Consider the following 21812-nt stretch of genomic DNA (forward strand, 5'->3'; position numbering starts at 1 on the left):
TATTTTTCAGAAGAAGGCCTGGCCGCAAATGATCGCTCAACGAAGTGGCTTATCATGTGGGAATGTATAGCAGCCAAATACTCTTAAGCACGTGATTTTGATGCTAAATGTGCACCCGGATAAAAAAAATCACCACGCCACCACGGGGAGAACACACAATCTCCAAATCTACAGCAGGCGTCAGGGTCGGGATCGACCCCATACCAGGCAAGGGAGTTCATATCTCGCCACGATCATCCATGATCAATCCAAGCGTGCTCCATCCCTCGACTTCCACTCCACGGCTAGTCTCGACCACCGGCCATCATGCCTTTTCGCCATGACGTGTCCTTGCCATGCTCACTTACTTGTCTTGACAGTCAATGTGCGACATCGTTAACCCACGGTGTACATTCGTTACGGGGCAGTATTCACAGGCGCTGGCGTTTAGTTACAGTGCTGCTTATTTTAAGATGCCCCGCACGACTGCTCGGCCTCTCATTACAATCTCACGATTCGTAACCTTCACCCCATTCAATCCGTTCACTAAATTATCTACACGGGTGGGGGGGGGGGTCAGGTGGGAGGAGGCGGTCTGACAGCTCATGGGAGCAACCGTGGTGAAGATGATTTATTCAAGATGCTCGATAGCAGCATGGGGCAAAAAATTTACATCTGGTGGCACCTTCATGTAAAAAAAAAAACACTCGCTAAATGAAAAAATTACTGAGGTGTGATTGGAAGTCTATGCGAAAATGTATTTGGCAGTGAAATCTACAAGAAAATATGGGTTTGCCCTAACCCTGCGCATAACCTTCACATTAATCTCCAAACTGATAACCGCTGCTTACATCTAAATCTGCCGCACGTGGCAAATCTGAATATCTTAACAGTCGACTTCTTCGCAGCAAGTCGTCTTTTACCGTTGACATGTAACCCAACATCGAATCATCGAGTAAGGTAGAATTAAGGCAAAAGCGACGGGTGATTATGTCTAAGTGGTGTGGTTAAACAGCAAAGGTTCGCCAGAAATATACTTTAGCGTGTAATAGGTCGGCTTAACCAAATGTGCAGGCTCTCAAATTGGACCCAACCGAGTCGTTTAGCGGAGAGTTCGCTTCGGCGATATTAAATATAACGACACGTGTTTAACTCGCAGAGGATGCGCTCACCTGAGCACGTGACATGATCGTAGACGATGAATTAAAAACACGCTTGTCAGAACTCAAATGATGGAACAAAAATGTTTAAAAAAATAATTTAAAAAACGCGCATATATCGAACAAAATGACAGCAACTAAGGAATGTTCACCTTCGGGATGCCAACTATTTGACGTGACATAAACGTATAATATATACGTTGTAGATAAAAAAAATGCTTGTACCGTATATTGTATAGGAGCCATCGCGTGTTCGCTATGTGTCACCGGACACCCTTCAATACCCTCGCAAATGAGATGTCCCATCTCGTGGGGCTATCTGCATACAATATGTTAGTAACGAAAATTAAATATGTCCACGTCCCGATGTATTTATCGTAATTCTGTCTCCAGCTCAACAATGTTTGATGCTTCAGATGGAGGAGTCCAAGCATGGTGCAAGAGTCATTTCAAACAGACAAGGGTTTCAATCAGCCTATTTTAGAAATGATTCTGTTTTGCAGAATTTATTTTACAATGTCTCTAGCGGCTGTCTTTACAATTAAAGCGTTTAAAACTGAGCAGGTATTGGGTTGGAACTTGGAACCTTGAGTTGTGGAGGAGGCAGGGAAGGTTCGATATATACGCACCTCCGATTGTCACGGTTGGCTACGTACTGTGCGAAAGAAGTTCAACGTACATACATACAGTACGTCCACTTGCAGTCACGGCGTTGACTGGCTGAGAAATAAAATGTAGTACGATGAAAGTGGCCACCCCAGGAGAGGTCAGGATCCTGTTGGCACGCCTCGCACGTGAGGGAGAGCATCAGAGATCAGAAACGTGTGTTTTTGGGATCCAGTTCAAGCCCTCGATCTCATCATCTGCCACTCTTCCACAGTCACATCCAGCTTCACCAGACTCAAACGCACGCACCGGTAACCCCCACTCATTATCTCAACCATCACGATAAAAAAGATGTCTGTAAAGCGCCTCGGAAATATATAACATAATGTAATCAGCAGTGAGGAAACAGTATTTTCATCTGATTATACACAATTACTTTTACTGTAACGAGCTACGATTGGTTGGTAAATGGTGCTTCGAAGTAGAGGGAAAGGCCAGTTTGAAGGTGACGACATTGTCTAAGGATCGACGTGTCAAATGTGCAACACATTTTGACATATCAGGATCAGAATCTGCATTTGTCCTGGATAAATCCGATGAGCTGTGAAGCTCTTTTTTTCCACAGATTTCCAGTTGATATGTTCAACATTCTTCGTGGCGCCTTCAAAACGCTGAAATGTAAAAGGAAGATTCTGAGATGTGGACGGTGCTGTATGTAGCCGATACGGAGGTAGCAAACGAATTAATTCTCAAGATATGTTGTTTTGTATAAATGCTGTGCATACGGCATATGTGAGGTATCACGTGGGGTTTAAATAAAATACACTCTTTTGACATATTACCATAGTATGTTTTTGTTTGCATTTTGACTGCAGGTATTGTGGTTAATGCAGACATGAATCCTTGTAAAAAGGTTTCAGTTTTGTTGCCAGAAAAAAGGGGAAAAACCCTATTATTAAAATATTCTCTATTGAGTGTCGCTTTAAAATATATCAATATGTTGACTGATATTTAAAACAATTTGAATTCTGATAATAGATCAAGGGAAAAAATCTACAATTCAACTTTTGCCACGTGAGAGTAATTAGTCATCGCGCACGTGTGTGTATAGCGCAGAGGGGCGTCCCATTGTCTCCTTCGACAGCCCAGCTGTACTTGAGTGTCTACTCCCACTGTGAATCAGTTGCAAATGTATTATGCAGTCGTCTCGTAGAAAAGGCTCCTTTGCCAGCACGCACAAAAGAAATGTCCCCTTTCCAGAATTTGCCTCATTTGGTCAATGTTTCTGATTTGGTGACAAAAAAATTCTAAATGTATGTAAAGGTGCGGCCCTGCTATTTCTTGCTCTTACCACTGCCGCCAGAAGGGGCCTCCACTAGGGGAGTTTGAGAGAACCTCTCGAGAGCGTATGTTGGCCTACTCTCGGCCAGACCCAAACGCACGTACCTACTGATCAATAAACTGTAATTTACCCGTGTTTACTGCTGTTTGGATGAAGGTGGCATTGATTAAAATAAATGTGCGCGTTGTTTCGACTGCCGCTGCGGGAGATTGAATTGGACGACCCCTGTGGAACCGTTGCACAATGGCAGCATCCCCCAACAGAGTTAAAAAAACAACCGTACAGACGGAAGAACTTGCATCCCCATTCGTGACCATGCTCCTCATAAGCCAACCTCTGCCGCACACTCTGCGACGACCTCGACAGGAAATAATTCCTAAAAGGGGGTGCCATCAATCACGCCACTTAGTGTGGCGTTGGAATGCACGGTCATTTAAATTGTTCACCCCCCCACCCCACGTCATTACACTGCACTTCACTGGGTTGTTTAGTTCTCTTTTTGTTTCTTAATCTACATTTAAATTGAAAACAATTCAAAGGCGAAGTGCCCGCGCTCAGGTTGGTTTTGAAGTTGGGACCGAACGAAGCATCCATTCATCGTTTAAATTTGTTCAATGCTCGCAGTAAAATGCATAAGAACGCGCGTTCAAGAGCGAATCATTCACAAATGAGGCAAACTACAGGTGAATGTTTGATTTAGGATATTTTAGGAATAACGTTGTTCAAGCGAGACAAAACAACAACAAACGGTAAATTCGGTTGGACAAATAGAAACGTAAAAAAAAAATAATGTTTGAAAATAATCAAATCGCAACTCTGAATCAGGACACGAGCGATTGTTGAGGGCTGCGATTTAGACCATTCACCTTCCACCATCCACCTTCCCCAATGACGCACAAACGTCTCTCTGGGACAACCGCTCACGATTTTGCACCGGTGGTGCGGCGTTACCGGCTCTACGGACCCCAGAGAAACGATGGACGAATTAAAATTTCACCGCGCGGTGAAATTAATTTATTTAATTTAATTTAATTTCACCAAGGGAGAGCGGCGGAATGCAAAAATGGCCTTTTCAAGGAAGACAACTTACCATACAGGCGAGGAACCTTTTGTCGGTGTTTAATAAGTTATTAACTGCTAATTTTCTAATTTGCTACATCATCCATTTTAATAATTGCACTCCAACTTAATCAGGTGATGGCGTAAATTGTATATCACACATTTGGAGATTTTAACTTTTAAATAGAACCGGTTGTTTTTTTTAGGGCGTTTCAAATACATCTACGAGTCCACTCAAGCACATTTCAATTAAGATGGAGCGAGATGTGAAGTGGAGTGAGGACGGCTCCTTCAGGTCAGTATTCCATCACCGCCTGTCGCTCAGATGACGACTACGGCCGAGGCATCCCAATTCGGGACACGGCAGAAGTTGTTGCTTCAACTTCAAATGGCGGTGGGGGGGGGGGGCAAAACGCATTCCCAGGGGAACAAGGATTACGTGCGGAGGGAGATGCGCTGATGCGATTGGGATCAACGTGACCCAGGGATCGCATCTGACACGGGGCAGCCACCGAGGTCACATGTGGATACATAGTGCACCCGGGAGATCCGTGTGCGTGGGTTATACTTCATCTGTGCGGCTGACACCTGGAGGTCATGTGGGTTGCTGAGTGGATGTGACAAAGAGCGAATGTGCAACGCGTACCAATGTGTCAATTATGAGTGCATTTCCGCAACTCTGCAAGGTGTGTGTGTGTTTCCCATTCACTGTATTGGCGTTACTGACATCATCTGATATTTAACGTGATGTGTTCAGGCACAAAATTAGAATTGAAACTTAAAATAACCAATGTACTATGACGTACTGTCGTCACCGTTATTTATAAAGCATTGGGAAAAAAACAACTCCAGTTAAATGTCGGCTCAAATTCACGACACTATTATTGGGTCTGCTGTTGACAAAATTCGACAGCAGCATTCGGATGTTTGGAGAGCAAAGTCAAAGATCCCCCGTGTAGCCTTCAAAGACTGTTGGGGCAAGGGCTGTTAGCGAGCACCTGTGAAGGCCGGCACGGCACACGAGGGGTGGGTGGCCAGCACCACGCTCGGCTGCCTTTGTATCCCTAGTGGCAATGCTCATACATCACACAAGGTACTCATTTGAGGCTGAGTTGACCTCGAGAAGGCCCAGGACCGGTTCAGGTAATCGTCACTGGTGTTGGTCGTGAGCGGGAACCGAACCCGGGTCGCCAGGTTCGTAGCGCAGCGCGCTAACCTCTACACCACCGCTCCCGCACACAAACGCACACACTTACACGTGAATGTGAATAATCTTTTAACATTTCAGAGACCTCGTAATAGCAAGGAACTTCACGTTCAGGAGAGGGGAAATGAAGCGGGCGGTGACCTGACCTCGATAGTATTATTTTGGAGATACGTGGTGGCACGAGGCGTTGAGCAAAATAAGCAAAAATCTTTGCACCCCAAGCAGCTCATTGGGAACCAAATTCACGATTGAAAAAATATGGCTACGCCAAATCGAACTTGGATTCTGATAAAAATAAAAGAATGATCATTTAAATAACACGATTAAATCAATAGAATGAGTAATTAGTCTGCTATCTAAATTATGTTCACAGAACCGAGGTATCAATCTTGATTTGAAGCTTTCGTGACTGCAGGAATCCATTCTCTTTGTTTTTTTCGGTAAAGTCACGTAGTTAGAAAATAAAATAAATCACGACGTTTCGGGCGCAACACAAGCGTCCGTCATCAGGTGGGAAAGCATGGCCTGCTGCTGATGCAGACTATTTAAAACATCGTGATTTATTTTATTTCATACCTACGTGACTTTACCGAAAGAACAAAAGTGTAAAGAACCGAGGTATATTCTTAGTTTTTTCGGTAAAGTAAAAAAAAACCTAAGAATATGAATTACTGCAGTCACGAAAGCTTTAAATCAAAATTTAACCGAGGTATAATTAAGTTGCGTAACTTCTCCAACGCGTAATGTTCATAGTCACGTGACACACCCAAACAACAATGTCTGCTGAGGGCCCTGAATGGACTCGCAACACCACTGTACACACACAGTGATGTCAGTTCATTCTTATCCAGGGAACACCGACTCAGAAACAGAGAGCCTTCATATGACCTTCTGCTTAATTTTATGCACGTGACCGCATGCACATCACTATCATCATCATCACATAAAATTCCACCACCCTGGAAGCCAAAGGGCAGAGATGTTATTGCAGCTTCTGCACAATAACCAAAGCGCTAATTACACAAGCGGCCAGCTGTTCTGTGAAAGGCACGTATTGTACGATCGCCTTGAGCAGACAAGTGATCGTAATGGCCACTGCTTGGCAGCCCAGGAACGTCTTTCGCCCCACTTACTCGAGGTCAGTTTACAACTCGCCTCATTTCCCCCGTCCCGTACATAAAGTTCCTTGGTATTATGAGGCCCATTAATTATGTAACGATTCTTCGTTTGAATTGTAACCTCGGGGACCCACAACTTTGAGCCATGCCCCAATGCGCATTGTATGGCGCACATTGGGAATGGCATTCCGGTGTTCGATTCTGATCCTCCGAGTGCCTGTTCATCTGTCTCACCGTGACCTACTCCTGACATCCGGCAGCCTGTCACCGTAAACAGCATCGCTTCAATCATCTCCAACCTAAAAAAAAGTATTCCATCCTCGATGCTCTGTCAATAAAGCTCATCCCTCACTTCCTACACAGCCTGCTCCTCCACTTTAACAGCTTCGTCAATGCCTTCAGCCCATCTGGTACCATTCCATTAGCTCTCAGGATCCTTGCTGTCCTGAACATTACCACATAGGTGCCCAGCAATCCCACGCATTTATTTTCTTAAGCATCCCTTGTATTTGCAACAGTCCGAGATAGTAGGGTTATCTTCTCCCACCTCTCCAAACACATTTCCATGCATAATATCTACAAACAAATCCCGGTTCAACCTCATTATCGCAGTCGCTGCGTTCAAGATCCTCCATGGACTCCCCTCTTATCTCATTCTACTTTCCTCCACACTCTCTTCGCTAGAGCATCAAACTATATCTGTCGAAGCCGCCAGTTAATGATCTTCACTTAAATGGGAGGTTGCTGTTTCCCCTCTGCTGACCCCATAATATCTTGAACTCAGTTCCCCCCATCTACCTGTTCCGTGGGTTCCCTTTCACTGTTCAAGTCCGAGCTTGAACAAATACACATTTATTGGTCGGTTGATAAACACAATGCAATTACAATGCACGCTTTACTTATCAAGCGTCTACATACGACCACGTCCCAAGATACTGCACGGAAACAGTGGGCAGAGTTAAGAGGAAGAGGCAACCAGTCGTAGGCAGAGGAACGAGGGAAGATATTGGGACTCCACTTTTACCATTGTTCTGCAGAACATCTAGAGATGTAGTAGGCAATCAGATGCTGTATAAATCTGCATTCCATTCTATTGTATTGTAAATTGTATCCTAGACAGGATCTACTCCACCTCCGTAAACCCAGCAGGCGTGGTTCACTACTTTGAATCCAACAACCCGTTCGGAGAGTCTCGCAAACAAATCCACCAATACACCGTGCAGTTACTAACATTATTAAAGTTTATATTCCGACCAAGGAGAGCATAATAATAATCGTTTTAACACTATGTATTTCCGAACATTTAAATAATAACCATGAATAATTGCTGAAAAATACCAGACATTGCAACAAAGAACATTAAAGTGCGACACGACCTAGGGATTTGGAAAATATATACAATATACAGAACACATAGTGCAGCAAAGCAAACGTCGGGAAAATTAGATACCAATACAGAATAATAATAAAAAGTTTAAAGAAATGCATTTGATTTCTGTTTAACTTGCTTCAGCCGCTGCAGGCACACGCTCTGTGAAGGTACCAGCCACCTTCTTACCACGTAAAGAGGGCATCGTGAATAATTCATGACGGGAGTCAGTCACAGTCTGCCCTGCAGCAATTCATTTCAAAATAACACTTTGCGCCTGATCTCTTTTAAACTCTCTTTCACAAGGTGTTCCAATGGTTAAATCCCAAAATGTCACTATTGCATTCAATGTGGGAAAAAAAAAACTACTTAAATGCGGACCATGGAGACTAATACATTTTACTGCGGTGCTATAGTTCAATTGCCGGCTGATGCTGTATTTTATAATACTGCCATAATTGCATTTTTAGTGGAATTGCACTCGCAAAAATAATGCGAAGTTATCTTAAACATATATTGGAACGGCGTGTAAAAAAATTGAAAGTGGCAGCAGTAAAACAGACTTAATATAGGTGACCGCAAGAGTATCGGATATAGTAGTGCATGCACTTATCGGTGGCGTGGCTATCGCGTGTGTGCAGGCGGTGCGACTGCACCAGAGCCCACGGATCGGAGGGACACCAAGGTGCAGGGGTTAAGAAAAGAGGGCAGAGGTTAAACGGGGGGCCCCATGTGATTATTTGCACCACGTCCCATGCCGACCACGCCATCCACCACTGGCACTTAACTGTAGCAGAGAGGGTGCCCAATCCCTTTCTCGTCTCGCAGCGGGAGCCTAAATGAGCGAGTGATACACGGTGAGGCGTAGAGCCGGAGTGTATGCGGTGCAGTGCAGTTCAGCGGGGTGGGTTTGTGAGACGTATTAAAGGGCAGCCTGCCGTTAGGATTGCGAACATAAACTATACACGCACACACACACAAGCAGAGAACACTGGAAAATGGGCCCGTTACATTTTATGGTTCAGTGTTGCCTACAAAAGACCCCGCAATTTAATCAGAAATCCTTCCACAGATTTATATATATTTGCCAGTGAATCTTCACAACTGAGTTCCCGACTTCAACACAAAAACGTAGAGTCTCTCACAGGCGATCCTAAAATTTGTCCTCTGCCACATTTTAGCATTTCTCGAACGGACAAAAATGTGTCTAGGGGTGGCCACCTCTGCAGAACAATAAACCGATAAGCATCATGGGTTAAGGAGAACATCTCACAACACAGAAAGAGTGAGTGGTGTATTATTTGTATTGTTAATATGCAACTGACAATTACCCGGACTGTCAATGTCCTCAAAATATAACAATTCTAGGATAGCCAGGGCAGGCGGGAAACATAGGCGTCGGGTGTCTCACGCACACAGTCTGATGACTTATGTCACTTAACCCACCGATTTAGCAACGTACAGGTGTATGATTTATAAATAAACACAGAACACGCACAGCCCTTTTTGTAAATCAATTGCTGGATGAGGGCCTCCCCACGATGTGTGGATCATTTGAGGTTATTTGACCATGCGTCGTTACGATGGCGAGTGCCATTTGGTGGAAGTGGGGAGCATGAACATGCTAGCAAGTTAGTACAGTACAACAATGTACAGGGATTCCTCTATTTACGAACGAGTTTGGTTCCAGAGGTTTGTTCGTAAGCCCAACTTTACTCATGTCGATTCCAAACATGTTGTACGACGTGTACACTAAACACGGGAACTGGCTTTAAAGTTGTATAATCTCCTGTAGATGTAGATGCCACTGTTTCTTCATGTTCTGCAGATGTAGATGACACTGGTTCTTCATGTTCTGCAGATGTAGATGCCACTGGTTCTTCACGTTCTGCAGATGTAGATGACACTGGTTCTTCACGTTCTGCAGATGTAGATGACACTGGTTCTTAATATTCTGCAGATGAAGATGCCACTGGTTCTTTGCGTTCTGCAGATGTAGATGCCACTGGTTCTTCACGTTCAGCAGATGTAGATGCCATTGGTTCTTCATGTTCTGCAGATGAAGATGCCACTGGTTCTTCATATTCTGCAGATGAAGATGCCACTGGTTCTTCACGTTCTGCAGATGTAAATGCCACCACCACCGCCCTATATTGAGTGGCGGTTGAACTTACGACTCTCGGTTCGAACAGGCGACTGGACATACGGACGGGTTTGTTCGTATCTCTGAAATTTCGTGAGTCGAATGTCCATAAGTACAGGAGTGTCTGCATGTTTCTGTACTGCCTTCCAGACCACCCCACCCACACCCCACCCCAATGTAGCCCCCGAATGACGGTCACCCATACAAGCACAATCCAGGTTGAGACCTGCTTAGCCTTTGAGATTTAATAGGATCGGGCACATGCCGGACGATTTGGTCATAAGCTATATAACAAGCATATTATGAAGACAAGTATTATTTATTAATAATAATACTTTAATTTAATAGAGCGTCATTCATGCCAACATCATCCCACTAAATTTCGATTTAAAGCTTTCGTGACTGCAAGGATTCATCTTCTTTGGTTCTTTCGGTAAAGTCACGTAGAATGAGAATAAAATAATAACGTCGTGAGAATATTATTGTGTTATTTTATTTTATCAATTTATTATTTTATTCTCATTCTACGTGACTTTACCGAAAGAACCAAAGAAGAAGCATCCCACTACGTTCAATGTGACCGTGTGTGCGTCTGCCCTCCTTATGTATAAAACTCCCAGCTAGACTTCCGCCAGCGAGTGATTGTTAAGCAATGCATATGTAGGTAGATATGTATACAGTATAGGTGTGTGACTCAAGATGTCACTTTTTTATATTCGAAGGTTACAATCAATCCTATTACTGCTCCGCTGTAATGAAGTGTGGATATTGGATAGAGAGGTGAAAATGTAATTGATTTCATGGCCCTGATAATTTAAGTTTTTTTTATTTACTTGGAAGTAGCATAAATGTGGCATCCGTGGAGTGTTTGTGCCTCTACCATTGATACGGAAGCCTCATAATTGATGCTGGCCGACTACTGATTATTGCAAAGCGGTACATGTAAGCACACAATCAAAAGGGCTATTAGGAGTCACCTGACTCTTCAGAGCTAATGAAAATTTGTGATCAATGAAGGCTTATCTAAAAAGCACGTGTTCACAAAGAGTGATTGTATGTGCCATGTGCACTTCGACAAGAGATAACGTTAGTTGTTGCTCTGCGATAAAATGCATGCACAGTCCGATTGCTTCGGTTTTCCCCTGATAGTCTAAATCTGTGGGGCACAAACAAAGCATTTAATAAACACCGCGCTCGTTTACGCGTGCCTTCCTGGAACGCAGCATTTTAGGCGACATTTACGCACCACGTTTGGCATCAATTTCTCCCAAATGGTATGCCGGATTATGTAGACAAGACAAAGATCCCACGTGTAGCCTTAACAGGCTGTAGGAGGATGTGCTGTTAGAGAGCACCTATGAAAGCGAGAGGGTGGGTGGCCAACACCAAGCCCGGCCGCCGTTGTCTCCTCAGTAGCGATGTTTCCACACTGCATGAGGTACTCATTTGTGGCTGAGTCGACCTAAGGGAGGCCCAGGACTGGTTCAAATATTCGCCACTGGTGTTGGCCGTGAGCAGGAATGGAACTCGGGTCGCCGGGTTCGTAGTGAGCGCGCTAACCGCTACACTACCGCTCCCCCCCATGCCCCCCCCCCCCCCCCCCCCCATGTAGACACGTACACACACACGCGCGGGGCTGAATGTCTCTCGGAATATATCGTCCGTGGGTCGCTGGTCGACTGACGCAGGCCTCGAGACAGGACCATAGAGGAGGTTGGAACTAGGTCTGAATTCGGCGGGTGCTTCGTGCCGGGCGTGGACACGGCGACGCCGTACACTTCATTAAGCCCCCGGGCGCACGGCAGAGCAGTGGCACAACGCTGAGATCCCCCCACGGACGGCAAACAACACCCAATCACTGACCGCACGCCTACCAACGTGAACGTTGAGCCCTCGTGTGTGCTGATTGAAGGGGAGGATGCAGTACGCATAAACAAGATGTTTTTTTAAATCGAGTTTGTTTCTTTTTCTCTGCGCCGGCATCCGTGGCCAGGCTAGGACCCTCGATAGTGATACGCAAGCAGTGGAGACCCAATGCTGGTTTGACGTTTGTGCATGGTATCGCTGTGAATCAGAATGTCTTGTTTCCCAACGTTTCAACTCCGGCATGACAACAGCACTACGTGTATGGGGGTGACCTATGACCCTCCCAACCCACCCACTGCTGCCCCCCTTCCCCCCATCCCGATGAGATGATGAAAAGATGTTTGCAGGTAAAGGAGCAGCACTGCATTCACTTGCTCATTGCCACTGCTAGCGGAAGGGACGCCACTATTTGAGCTCCTCTCAGTGGTAATTAGTATACGAGTCCACATTAGCCAGATGCCTTAAATGAGGGCTTGGCGAATACAACTAAAGGGGGGGGGGGCTAGAATCGATTGCTCGTGCCGCCACTAATGATGCACTTTCAAAGGCATATGTGAGTTCAGAGGTCAAGGGATGGAGTCGTAGGGCACTTCTGTTTTGGTGGGGGGGGGGGGGAAGCTTGGTATGGTCGCTGTTCTCTTCACATGTCTTCCCCTGCCATGAGCGGCTGCAGGAAGAGCCCAGCCGTGCCGAGGATGCAGACCAGCACGAAGACCCACAGGAAAATGCGATCCACTACCATGGCCACATACTTCCAGTCGTCGCACACCTGTACTCACACACACGTGCAGAGAGAGAGCCGGAACCGACAGACAGAGGGATGGAGTCCACCATCGGTCTCGCAACATCATGGCTGCACGATGATTTGGCTTCGTGCGCTGCATTGTATTTTTTTAGGAAGAGGCAGAGGTTCAAAAGTGAAATGTCTGTTTTGAGTAGGCACGTGTATTTAATCTGCGCATTAGCACCTGTTCTCCTCTATGCAATGTGACGTTGTAACAAATAGCAGCTGTCCCATGAGGCGCTGATATAACCAAAATTCATAGTAATGCCAGAGAGTGGTGGCGCAGTGGTTAACACAATGCGGTGTGAACTCTTTGAAAAGAGTTGGAGTTCTGGTCGCGATTAACATCAGCAGTGAGTGATATTTGAAACTATGCTAGGCCACCCACCTTCACCAACTCACACAGACCAGCATGGTGAAGTATAGCCACACAAGCCGCATTACTGACAAAGTATTTCCATAATATTTTGTTCGTGGGTTGCTGGTAGACTGACGCAGGCTAGAGACAGGACTATAGAGGATATGGTTGTAGTAAAACTATAAACAACAACGCACTTACTTTTGCAAAGTAATCAGTTATAATACAGATGCACTTCGCGCAAAAAAGCGTTGATATACGGTATTTTTTCTGGAAGACTTTGCTGTTTTTTCCCGGATTTTTCTGTTCGTGTAGTCACTTTAAGATGTTTCTTGTCCATGTTTTTGTTTGTTGCGGTTGCACCCTAGTCAAGAGCCGCATGGCTTACAGGGTGAAACCTAATAAATGAAACTGAAACTGAAAAAATCAAAAACAATTTCCATCCATAACAAAAAAAAACACATTTCAAGGACGCGTCCAATCACCTCCTTGGCCTCGTCTTGAGTCCGCAGGTTCTCGGCGATGTACTTGACGCTGTCGATCACCTGGCGGATCTCGGGCGAGAGCAGGCAGAGGGCGAGCAGCGCGTCGAGCGACTCCGTGCTGGACGAGCTCGACAGCTCGTCCGACATCACGTCAGCCGCGCGCAGCCTCGGCAGCCGCACGGATGACACGTGCGCCTCCATCGAGCTTGAGGCCCTCGAAATGCCGCCGCTTTGGCAGCTGCTGCTGCTGCTCGCCGCCGCCGCCGCCGACAGCTCGCCGGCGCAGAGGCACGCCGGCTGCTGGTCGGCCTCCGCCACGACCGCGTCGGGCGACGCCGCCGTGCCCACGGAGCCCTTGGGTGGCTGCAGCAGCATGATCTTGGGCAGCGTGTCGAGGAAGACCCGGCGCACCCAGTTGGGCATCGTGTGCGCCTCCGGCGTGCGGTAGTGCACGTTGAGCACGAAGATGGTGATGACGATGGAGAGGGTCACGAAGATCATGGTGAAGAGGAGATACTCGCCGATGAGCGGGATGACGAGCGACGTGGACGGGATGGTCTCCGTGATGACGAGGAGGAACACGGTGAGGGACAGCAGCACCGAGATGGACAGTGTCACTTTCTCCCCGCAGTCGGAGGGGAGGTAAAAGACCAGGACGGTCAGGAATGAGATCAACAGGCAGGGGATGATTAAATTGATGGTGTAGAAGAGTGGAAGGCGCCGCACGTACACCGAGTAGGTAATGTCGGGGTATATCTGTTCGCAGCAGTTGTACTTGATGTCGTGCTTGTAGCCTGGGACGTCGATGATTACCCACTCTCCGCTTTCCCAAAAGTCCTTGAGGTTGATCTTGGTGCCGACCAGCACCAGGTCGATCTTGGCCTTGTCGTAGGTCCAAGAGCCGAATTTCATGGTGCAGTTCTGGTAGTCGAAGGGGAAGTAAGTGACGTCGATCTTGCACGAACTTTTGAAAATCGCCGGCGGCATCCACATCACCGTGCCGTCGTACTTGAGCAGAGCTTTGGTCTTGCCTTCCACTTGGAAGTCTCCGTCCGCGCTGTTGAGGAGGGTTATTGTAAGCAAACAAAGAAAACATGGCAAAATAATGCTTAGATTATATGGGTTAGAATGACACTGAACGCTTACATTTTACGTATATCTTTTATATATTTTTGGCAAGACATGCAATTTTATTCATTTGCAAGACTTTGACTTGAAGATAACCCATTTTTGACACGAGAAAACTTTAAAACATGATTACGAACCTCAGCGGGTTCTCTTCCAGTGGCATAAATTGCATCGATCGACATGCATTGACGCAAGCCAATAAAGCAACAAGTTCCCCGCTTTGTGGCGATATTTGGGTATCAAGTCAACACGATTAAAAGATGCCTTACTTGTTGTACAAAACTATGTCTGGCTTCCAGATCTTGTCCGAAGGCACTCGGATGTACTCCATGCCTTCGAATTGTCCGGGGTTCCACTGGAACTTGTAGTCATTCCAGGTCTGCAACGAACACAGATAAATGAAGCACAAAGACGCGCCGTAGAAGTGCACAGTCCGATGGAGACCGTGGTTACGAGCGTCTCGATTACATTTGCTGACATCGTTTGCAAGATACCAATTTCAAGCCGTCCGTGCGGAACAGCGCAGTCACGGTATTAATTGCTTTCTTTTCGATGGGCGGTCGAAACGTTTTGAGAAATAAATATTTAAGCACCAGGGTGAGCATTTTTGCCGTTGTAACTCTCTTATTTTTTTCGGTTTTAACAACGACAGATATTCATTAACTTACCGTTTTTAAACGGGCAGTGTGCGCATTTGAACAACGTTTTAGAACGTACGCGACTTTGTAAATATGGCGATATCAACGTGTTATACCGCGTGAACAGTGAATTGGCCCATCTAAAGTACAACCCAATTTAGAATGCAAGTTTCGATTTAAAGCTTTCGTGACTGCAAGGATTAATCTTATTTGGTTCTTTCGGTAAAGTCACGTAGAATGAGAATAAAATAATAAATTGATAAAATAAAATAACAATAATATTCTCACGACGTTTCGGCCACAACACAAGCGGCCTTAATCAGGTGAAGGGACGAGACTGTCTGGTAGGACAGCGCTGGAGTGAAAAAAGGCACGCTCAGATCACGACCTTTAAGCTGTGTCAGAAGAAACAAAGCGCCTTGACAAAGGAATTAGCATATAATTTAGCATTGAAATGGCCGAGTGATTAGCTTGTGACTGGTCACAGAAATGGCTAACATAGCCAATGGCCGAGTGATTAGCTTGTGACTGGTCACAGCAATGGCTAACATAGCCATTTCTGTGACCAGTCACAAGCTAATCACTCGGCCATTTCAATGCTAAATTATATGCTAATTCCTTTGTCAAGGCGCTTTGTTTCTTCTGACACAGCTTAAAGGTCGTGATCTGAGCGTGCCTTTTTTCACTCCAGCGCTGTCCTACCAGACAGTCTCGTCCCTTCACCTGATGAAGGCCGCTTGTGTTGTGGCCGAAACGTCGTGAGAATATTATTGTGTTATTTTATTTAATCAATTTATTATTTTATTCTCATTCTACGTGACTTTACCGAAAGAACCAAAGAAGATAAGAATGCAAGGTTAGGCCAATGTTCACATTTGGTTGGAGCAGTTGAGCCAACGTTGGCCCAACGTTGGCCCAAATGTCCACGTTTCCTGGGAATATCCCAACATTAGGTTTGCAGGAGTAACCATTATCAGAATATTTTCATTTTGAAAATGTATTGTCTATACAAATATATGACGCTCACCGCGGAAAGAGACTTACGTGTTTAAGCCAGAGGTTTGTCGCCATTATTTGATTCACTTCATCCTGTAAAGGGAACAGGCACACCCGAATGTTCAGACATTGCACGTACAACAACGAAACGTGACATGAATCCTCGGCCAGTTGATTGTGTACTTTAGAGATTAGATGAAAATAAGCACGTGGAATGTTGGATTGGAGTGGTGATGCGTGCATTGCTTTATGAACTAGAGCGATGCGAATTTGCGAAAAATATCTGAACCAGTCCTGCACCCCCCCCCCCCCCCCACCACGCTGATCACCAACCAGCACTAATAAATGTGGTGACATTCCAAGATCAAATGGTGGCCTTCATCCAGCAGTGCATTGAAAAAGGCCTCAAAATTATTAGCATTACAGTATTACCATCAGCGTTAGCTGATGGTATTACTGGGCGAAGATCTCCCTCACCTACCTATCACCATCTCTCGTGGTCCTGCAACCTCACACTCTATCGAGCACCTGCACGCGAGACTATTGCACTGCACCGCCTCTTCTGCGGACGTCCTCTCCGGCGTATTCCCTCCTCGTAGATGCACAGCACGTCAAGTGTCGTGAAATTGTAAAAGCAAAAACCGAATAAGTGGGCATGATCAGCTGTGAGTACTCACCAGCTTGACCAGCTGTGACATGGACACCTCAAATCTCACGATGACCGGATCGGACACGTTGAACACGGGTCGGATGTAGGGGTTGTAACTCGTGAACAGAGTCTTGTAGAGACGACTCGCGGCTTCTGATGCCCTGCACCCTGCACCAGCGCACACAAAACATTGCAATGCATCTCACCGACATAAGTTCCAATTGCAGGCTTTACAGAACACAATAATGTTGCAGCTCTTTGCCCATCCACCGCTGAACGAAGACCTCCCACGTGCCGTTACGGGTTACTTGACCAATGCTTCATCGCGCTGGTGTGTGTGTGTGATGTCACAAGCGCCGTGGTGACGTCACCGTTACTTTGTGGCGAATGGCGGCTGTCCGTTGTTGCTGTTGTGATGGCCGGAACCCAGGACATGGTTCAGACATTACTCGCCGCCAGTGTTAACTGTGGCCGGAAATCAAACTCAGGTGGCAAGTTTCCCACTGAATAGGACAGTAACATAACCACTGTGCCGCCATCACCCCCCCACCCCCCCCGCATCGTAACTGTGTTGTGTTACTTCACAGTTCTAAGTCTGTAGTCGCTGTTGTTTAACCCTAAATTTCCTTTTGGTTTTGAAACTGAACTGGTGTCGTGACTGATGTCTACCTTGAAAAATACTGTACCCTTGATTTAATCCAGGGCGTTAATTTCCCCATTGAATATTCCCTGGGAAGCTGGTTGACCCCAATAGGCCTGTGACTGACTGCCACCGTCACAGAGAGAGAGAGAGAGAAAAAGATACCGGATGTTGTGTGTCTGTGAGTAGAAATTAATTTTCCGGGTTGCTAGTGAGAGTTTTAAAACAAACCATGGATTCTCAACTCACCAGGTTTTTTTTTTTAAAGAGACAAATTACCTAACTGCGCATTCGGCAAGGCCTACTGCATTCTCCACAATCACAATTCACGCATCATTCATTAATTAGTGTGTGGCCGCGTGCACACGATGCCACAGCCAAAACCGCCGCGTGGCGTGCACGCACGCCCCCCACACGAAAGCCATTCGTTAACTCTCTCTCTCGTCGCCTCTCGTAACAGTTACGTAAGTGCGCGCGCGTCACGAGCATCGACTGTCATTTCGTAAACATTCCGCGAGAAACCTTCATGCGGAGGACGGCTCAACGAGCACCAGCCTTCGACTGCTCTCCACCTGCCCACCTTCCGTACCCCCCCCCCCTCCGATACGATTATTTCGAAGCTAAATATGCCCCCCCCCCCCGCCCACCGCCGCCCCCACGCGCACCATGCATGACGCGGGTTTCATTGCGCGTTATGCACGGAGCCGATTCGAAGCGGCTCCGTGCGAAACAGCGCCGGACATCGCTCCACGAAGCGCGAACACCATCACAAAGACACAAACACAGCGACGCTCACAATCCACGCTTCCCCAGGGCCCCCCCCCCCCCGTTACGATATTTGTGAACGGGGTTACATTTTTTTTTACATCGACCACCTTAGCTAACCCCCCCCCCCCCCCATGCAAATAACACAAACCGGGCCACTGACGCGCACGACACGCACGCGCGCGACGAGATAGTGCGATGCGCAGAGGCCACGGGGATGGCAGACTGGTGAGAGCGAGCTGAGCGCAGGAGACACAACCGGGGCCCGAACGACGCGAAGAACGGCACGAGGAACGATGTAAGAAAACAAAAAAAAATCCGTTTGCCGTCGGGGAACAAATCAAAACGTTCCGGTGCGGTGTGCTGTCACTCACCATCCAACGTGCAGCCGAGCAGGCAGAGCATCGCTGCTGCCATTCGCGCCAGCGCCGTCATCCTCACCCACGCTCGGCGGAGGCAGCGGCCAAGAATCCGAGGAGGAAGAGAATGAGGAGGAGGAGGAGGACACGGAGGAGGGATAGAGGATCCAGCAGCCCGCGCTGATTGCTGCGAGACAACGACGACCTGCGGGTGGGCAGCACGCGACGCCGAATGTGATTGCCGGTGGCAGAATTGTGTTGAAATAATATTAATAACGTCGAGTCGATGGGATTATCGTGCGCTGCGTGAGCCGGAGGAGGAGGGAGAAAACACGCGAGGTTCCCTCGCTCGCCCTTGGCTCCCTCCGGGTCGAGTGATGGAGAGGATGCGATCGTTCGTGGAAGCTGTAGCGGGGGGGGGGGGGGGATGAGGATGAACGCGATTGTCTTCTTCCGACACAAGCCCCGCAGCCCATGAGCCCCGTGGCCCCCCGCGCCGCCACTCACCTAGCCCAGCCAGAGTGAGCGCACCCCCCCACAACCCCCTCAGGGAGAGGCAGCTCACCTCGCCCCCCCCACTCACCACCCTCGTTGACACCCGTGCCTCGTGCAAGAGAATCACTCATCGCGCAATCGCACCCCGCTCACCCCCCCGCCCGCCCTCCCTACTCACCCCGCCACCCCACCCAGCCGATGGAAAACAAAACCCCACACTCACCACATATCCTTGAACAACACCTTCATAACACACGACACGAATTTCGAAATCCTAGAATCATACAATTACCACAATTCCTAGATTATCCCTCACCACCCCGGCACAACTAAGAACAACAGCCTCACCACTCCGCGTATCGTAGAGCAACAACCTCGCCACAACCCCGCACGCGACATAGACGACCCTCACCACGCATTTCGAGACTAGCCTCACCGCACACACGCACACACTCACCCCACATCCAACAAGCAACCAGCGCGACTAGAGGAAAACAAAACAACACCCACCGTACGCGCGTTACGCACTCGCTCACCACCTTCACCCCCCCCCCCCTCTCACCTCGCAACTCACTCTTGGCGAAGCAGCTAACACCGCCAACCGCCCCCTTACGGCACGGGACCTCTGAGAGCCCCCCCCCCCACGCAGTACAAATTTAATCCAATTGCATTTATGCAAGCAGCGGGACAGCGCGCGCGCGGAGATTTACTGCCCGTGCTCGGCAGGGAAGGCGCGCGACGCAGGCGTTGAGTAAATTACACTGGGGGGGGGGGGGGGGGCTGGTGTCCGTAGTCAGCTGCGGGGGGGCTACGCTGTCGGCAAGGAGGGCAGTGTGCAGCAAAATCAATCGTTGTACTGCACTTATATGTCCCAGCGTATCTGCGCCCCCACGCCCCTCTCGCTCCCCCGACTTCCGCAACCACCGCACTGACCACACATGTACGAACTGGGTTTTGTGTTGTTATTACATTGTGGCTCCCGGTGATTTTATATTTAAAGTATGCCTTTCTCTTCACGTGAATGTCACCTAATATATAATGTTCTCTTTAGAAGCAGTGGTTTGGTCATTCCCTTAGAATTAACCCGGCGACTGCACCCGGAATCGAACCGTGAACCTTGTGAAAACTCGTTCACAGCAGCTCGATTTACAAGCTAAGCCCTGCTCCACTCGCCCTGCTCTACACACACCATGGCCCATCACCCCATCACCCCATCACACCATCACCCCATCACACCATCACCCCATCACATCATCACCCCATCACAGCATCACACCATCACCCCATCACCCCATAACACCATCACCCCATCACCCCATCACACCATCACCCCATCACACCATCACCCCATCACACCATCACAACATCACCCCATCACACCATCACCCCATCACCCCATCACACCATCACCCCATCACACCATCACCCCATCACACCATCACCCCATCACACCATCACACCATAACACCATCACCCCATCACACCATCACCCCATCACCCCATCACACCATCACCCCATCACACCATCACAACATCACCCCATCACACCATCACCCCATCACCCTATCACACCATCACCCCATCACCCCATCACCCCATCACAGCATCACACCATCACCCCATCACACCATCACACCATCACCCCATCACCCCATCACACCATCACCCCATCACACCATCATCCCATCACACCATCACAACATCACCCCATCACACCATCACCCCATCACCCCATCACACCATCACCCCATCACCCCATAACCCCATCACAGCATCACACCATCACCCCATCACACCATCACCCCATCACCCCATCACACCATAACACCATCACCCCATAACCCCATCACACCATCACCCCATCACACCATCACCCCATCACACCATCACACCATAACACCATCACCCCATCACCCCATCACACCATCACCCCATCACCCCATCACACCATCACCCCATCACACCATCACAACATCACCCCATCACACCATCACCCCATCACCCTATCACACCATCACCCCATCACCCCATCACCCCATCACAGCATCACACCATCACCCCATCACACCATCACACCATCACCCCATCACCCCATCACACCATCACCCCATCACACCATCACCCCATCACACCATCACAACATCACCCCATCACACCATCACCCCATCACCCCATCACACCATCACCCCATCACCCCATCACAGCATCACACCATCACCCCATCACACCATCACCCCATCACCCCATCACACCATAACACCATCACCCCATAACCCCATCACACCATCACCCCATCACACCATCACCCCATCACACCATCACCCCATCACACCATCGCTCCGCAGAGCGTCCACCGTCAGTCGCCACACACTCCGCGCTCACTCACTCATAATCGCGCACAACATTCAGACCCTCACCCACCACCCGGCCTTTCTTCAATCACCCACGACTCGCTCACCCCATCACACCATCACCCCCACGCACACTGAACATGACCGTACACACCACCACGCAACACCCTAACGCAGTGGTTCTTCATCTGGGGTGCATGCACCCCCTGGGGGTGCGAGAAATGCCCGATTTTTTTAGAAGGTAAATAATCGAAACACAAATTAAGCACGGGCACGTAAGTACAACTCCTTTGTTTCATCAAACCGATGTATTTA

General features: G+C 47.9%; 1 protein-coding gene across 3 annotated transcripts; it reads right to left on the reverse strand.

Moving 5' to 3' along the window:
- Positions 1-7307: 7307 nt before the first annotated feature.
- Positions 7308-19840, reverse strand: LOC116940461 (neuronal acetylcholine receptor subunit alpha-3-like). 3 transcript variants are annotated; one of them, XM_032950317.2, is made up of 7 exons: positions 19709-19840; positions 18667-18856; positions 16916-17055; positions 16287-16331; positions 14874-14983; positions 13477-14533; positions 7308-12618 (listed from the first exon to the last, which is right to left on the reverse strand). In XM_032950317.2, the coding sequence occupies exons 2-7, from the start codon at positions 18725-18727 to the stop codon at positions 12490-12492; spliced, it is 1542 nt and encodes a 513-aa protein (XP_032806208.1). In that variant the 5' UTR covers positions 18728-18856; positions 19709-19840; the 3' UTR covers positions 7308-12489. The 3 variants fall into 3 exon arrangements, with proteins under 3 accessions (XP_032806208.1, XP_032806217.1, XP_075923537.1); XM_032950326.2 differs by lacking the exon at positions 19709-19840 and adding an exon at positions 19657-19692; XM_076067422.1 differs by lacking the exon at positions 19709-19840 and having other exon boundaries at positions 18667-19003.
- Positions 19841-21812: the final 1972 nt, after the last annotated feature.

The sequence above is a fragment of the Petromyzon marinus genome, chromosome 1 (genome assembly GCF_048934315.1).
Source record: "Petromyzon marinus isolate PM22_M1 ecotype Great Lakes invasive population chromosome 1, UKy_Petmar_22M1.pri1.0, whole genome shotgun sequence".
Classification (NCBI taxonomy): Eukaryota; Metazoa; Chordata; class Hyperoartia; order Petromyzontiformes; family Petromyzontidae; genus Petromyzon; species Petromyzon marinus.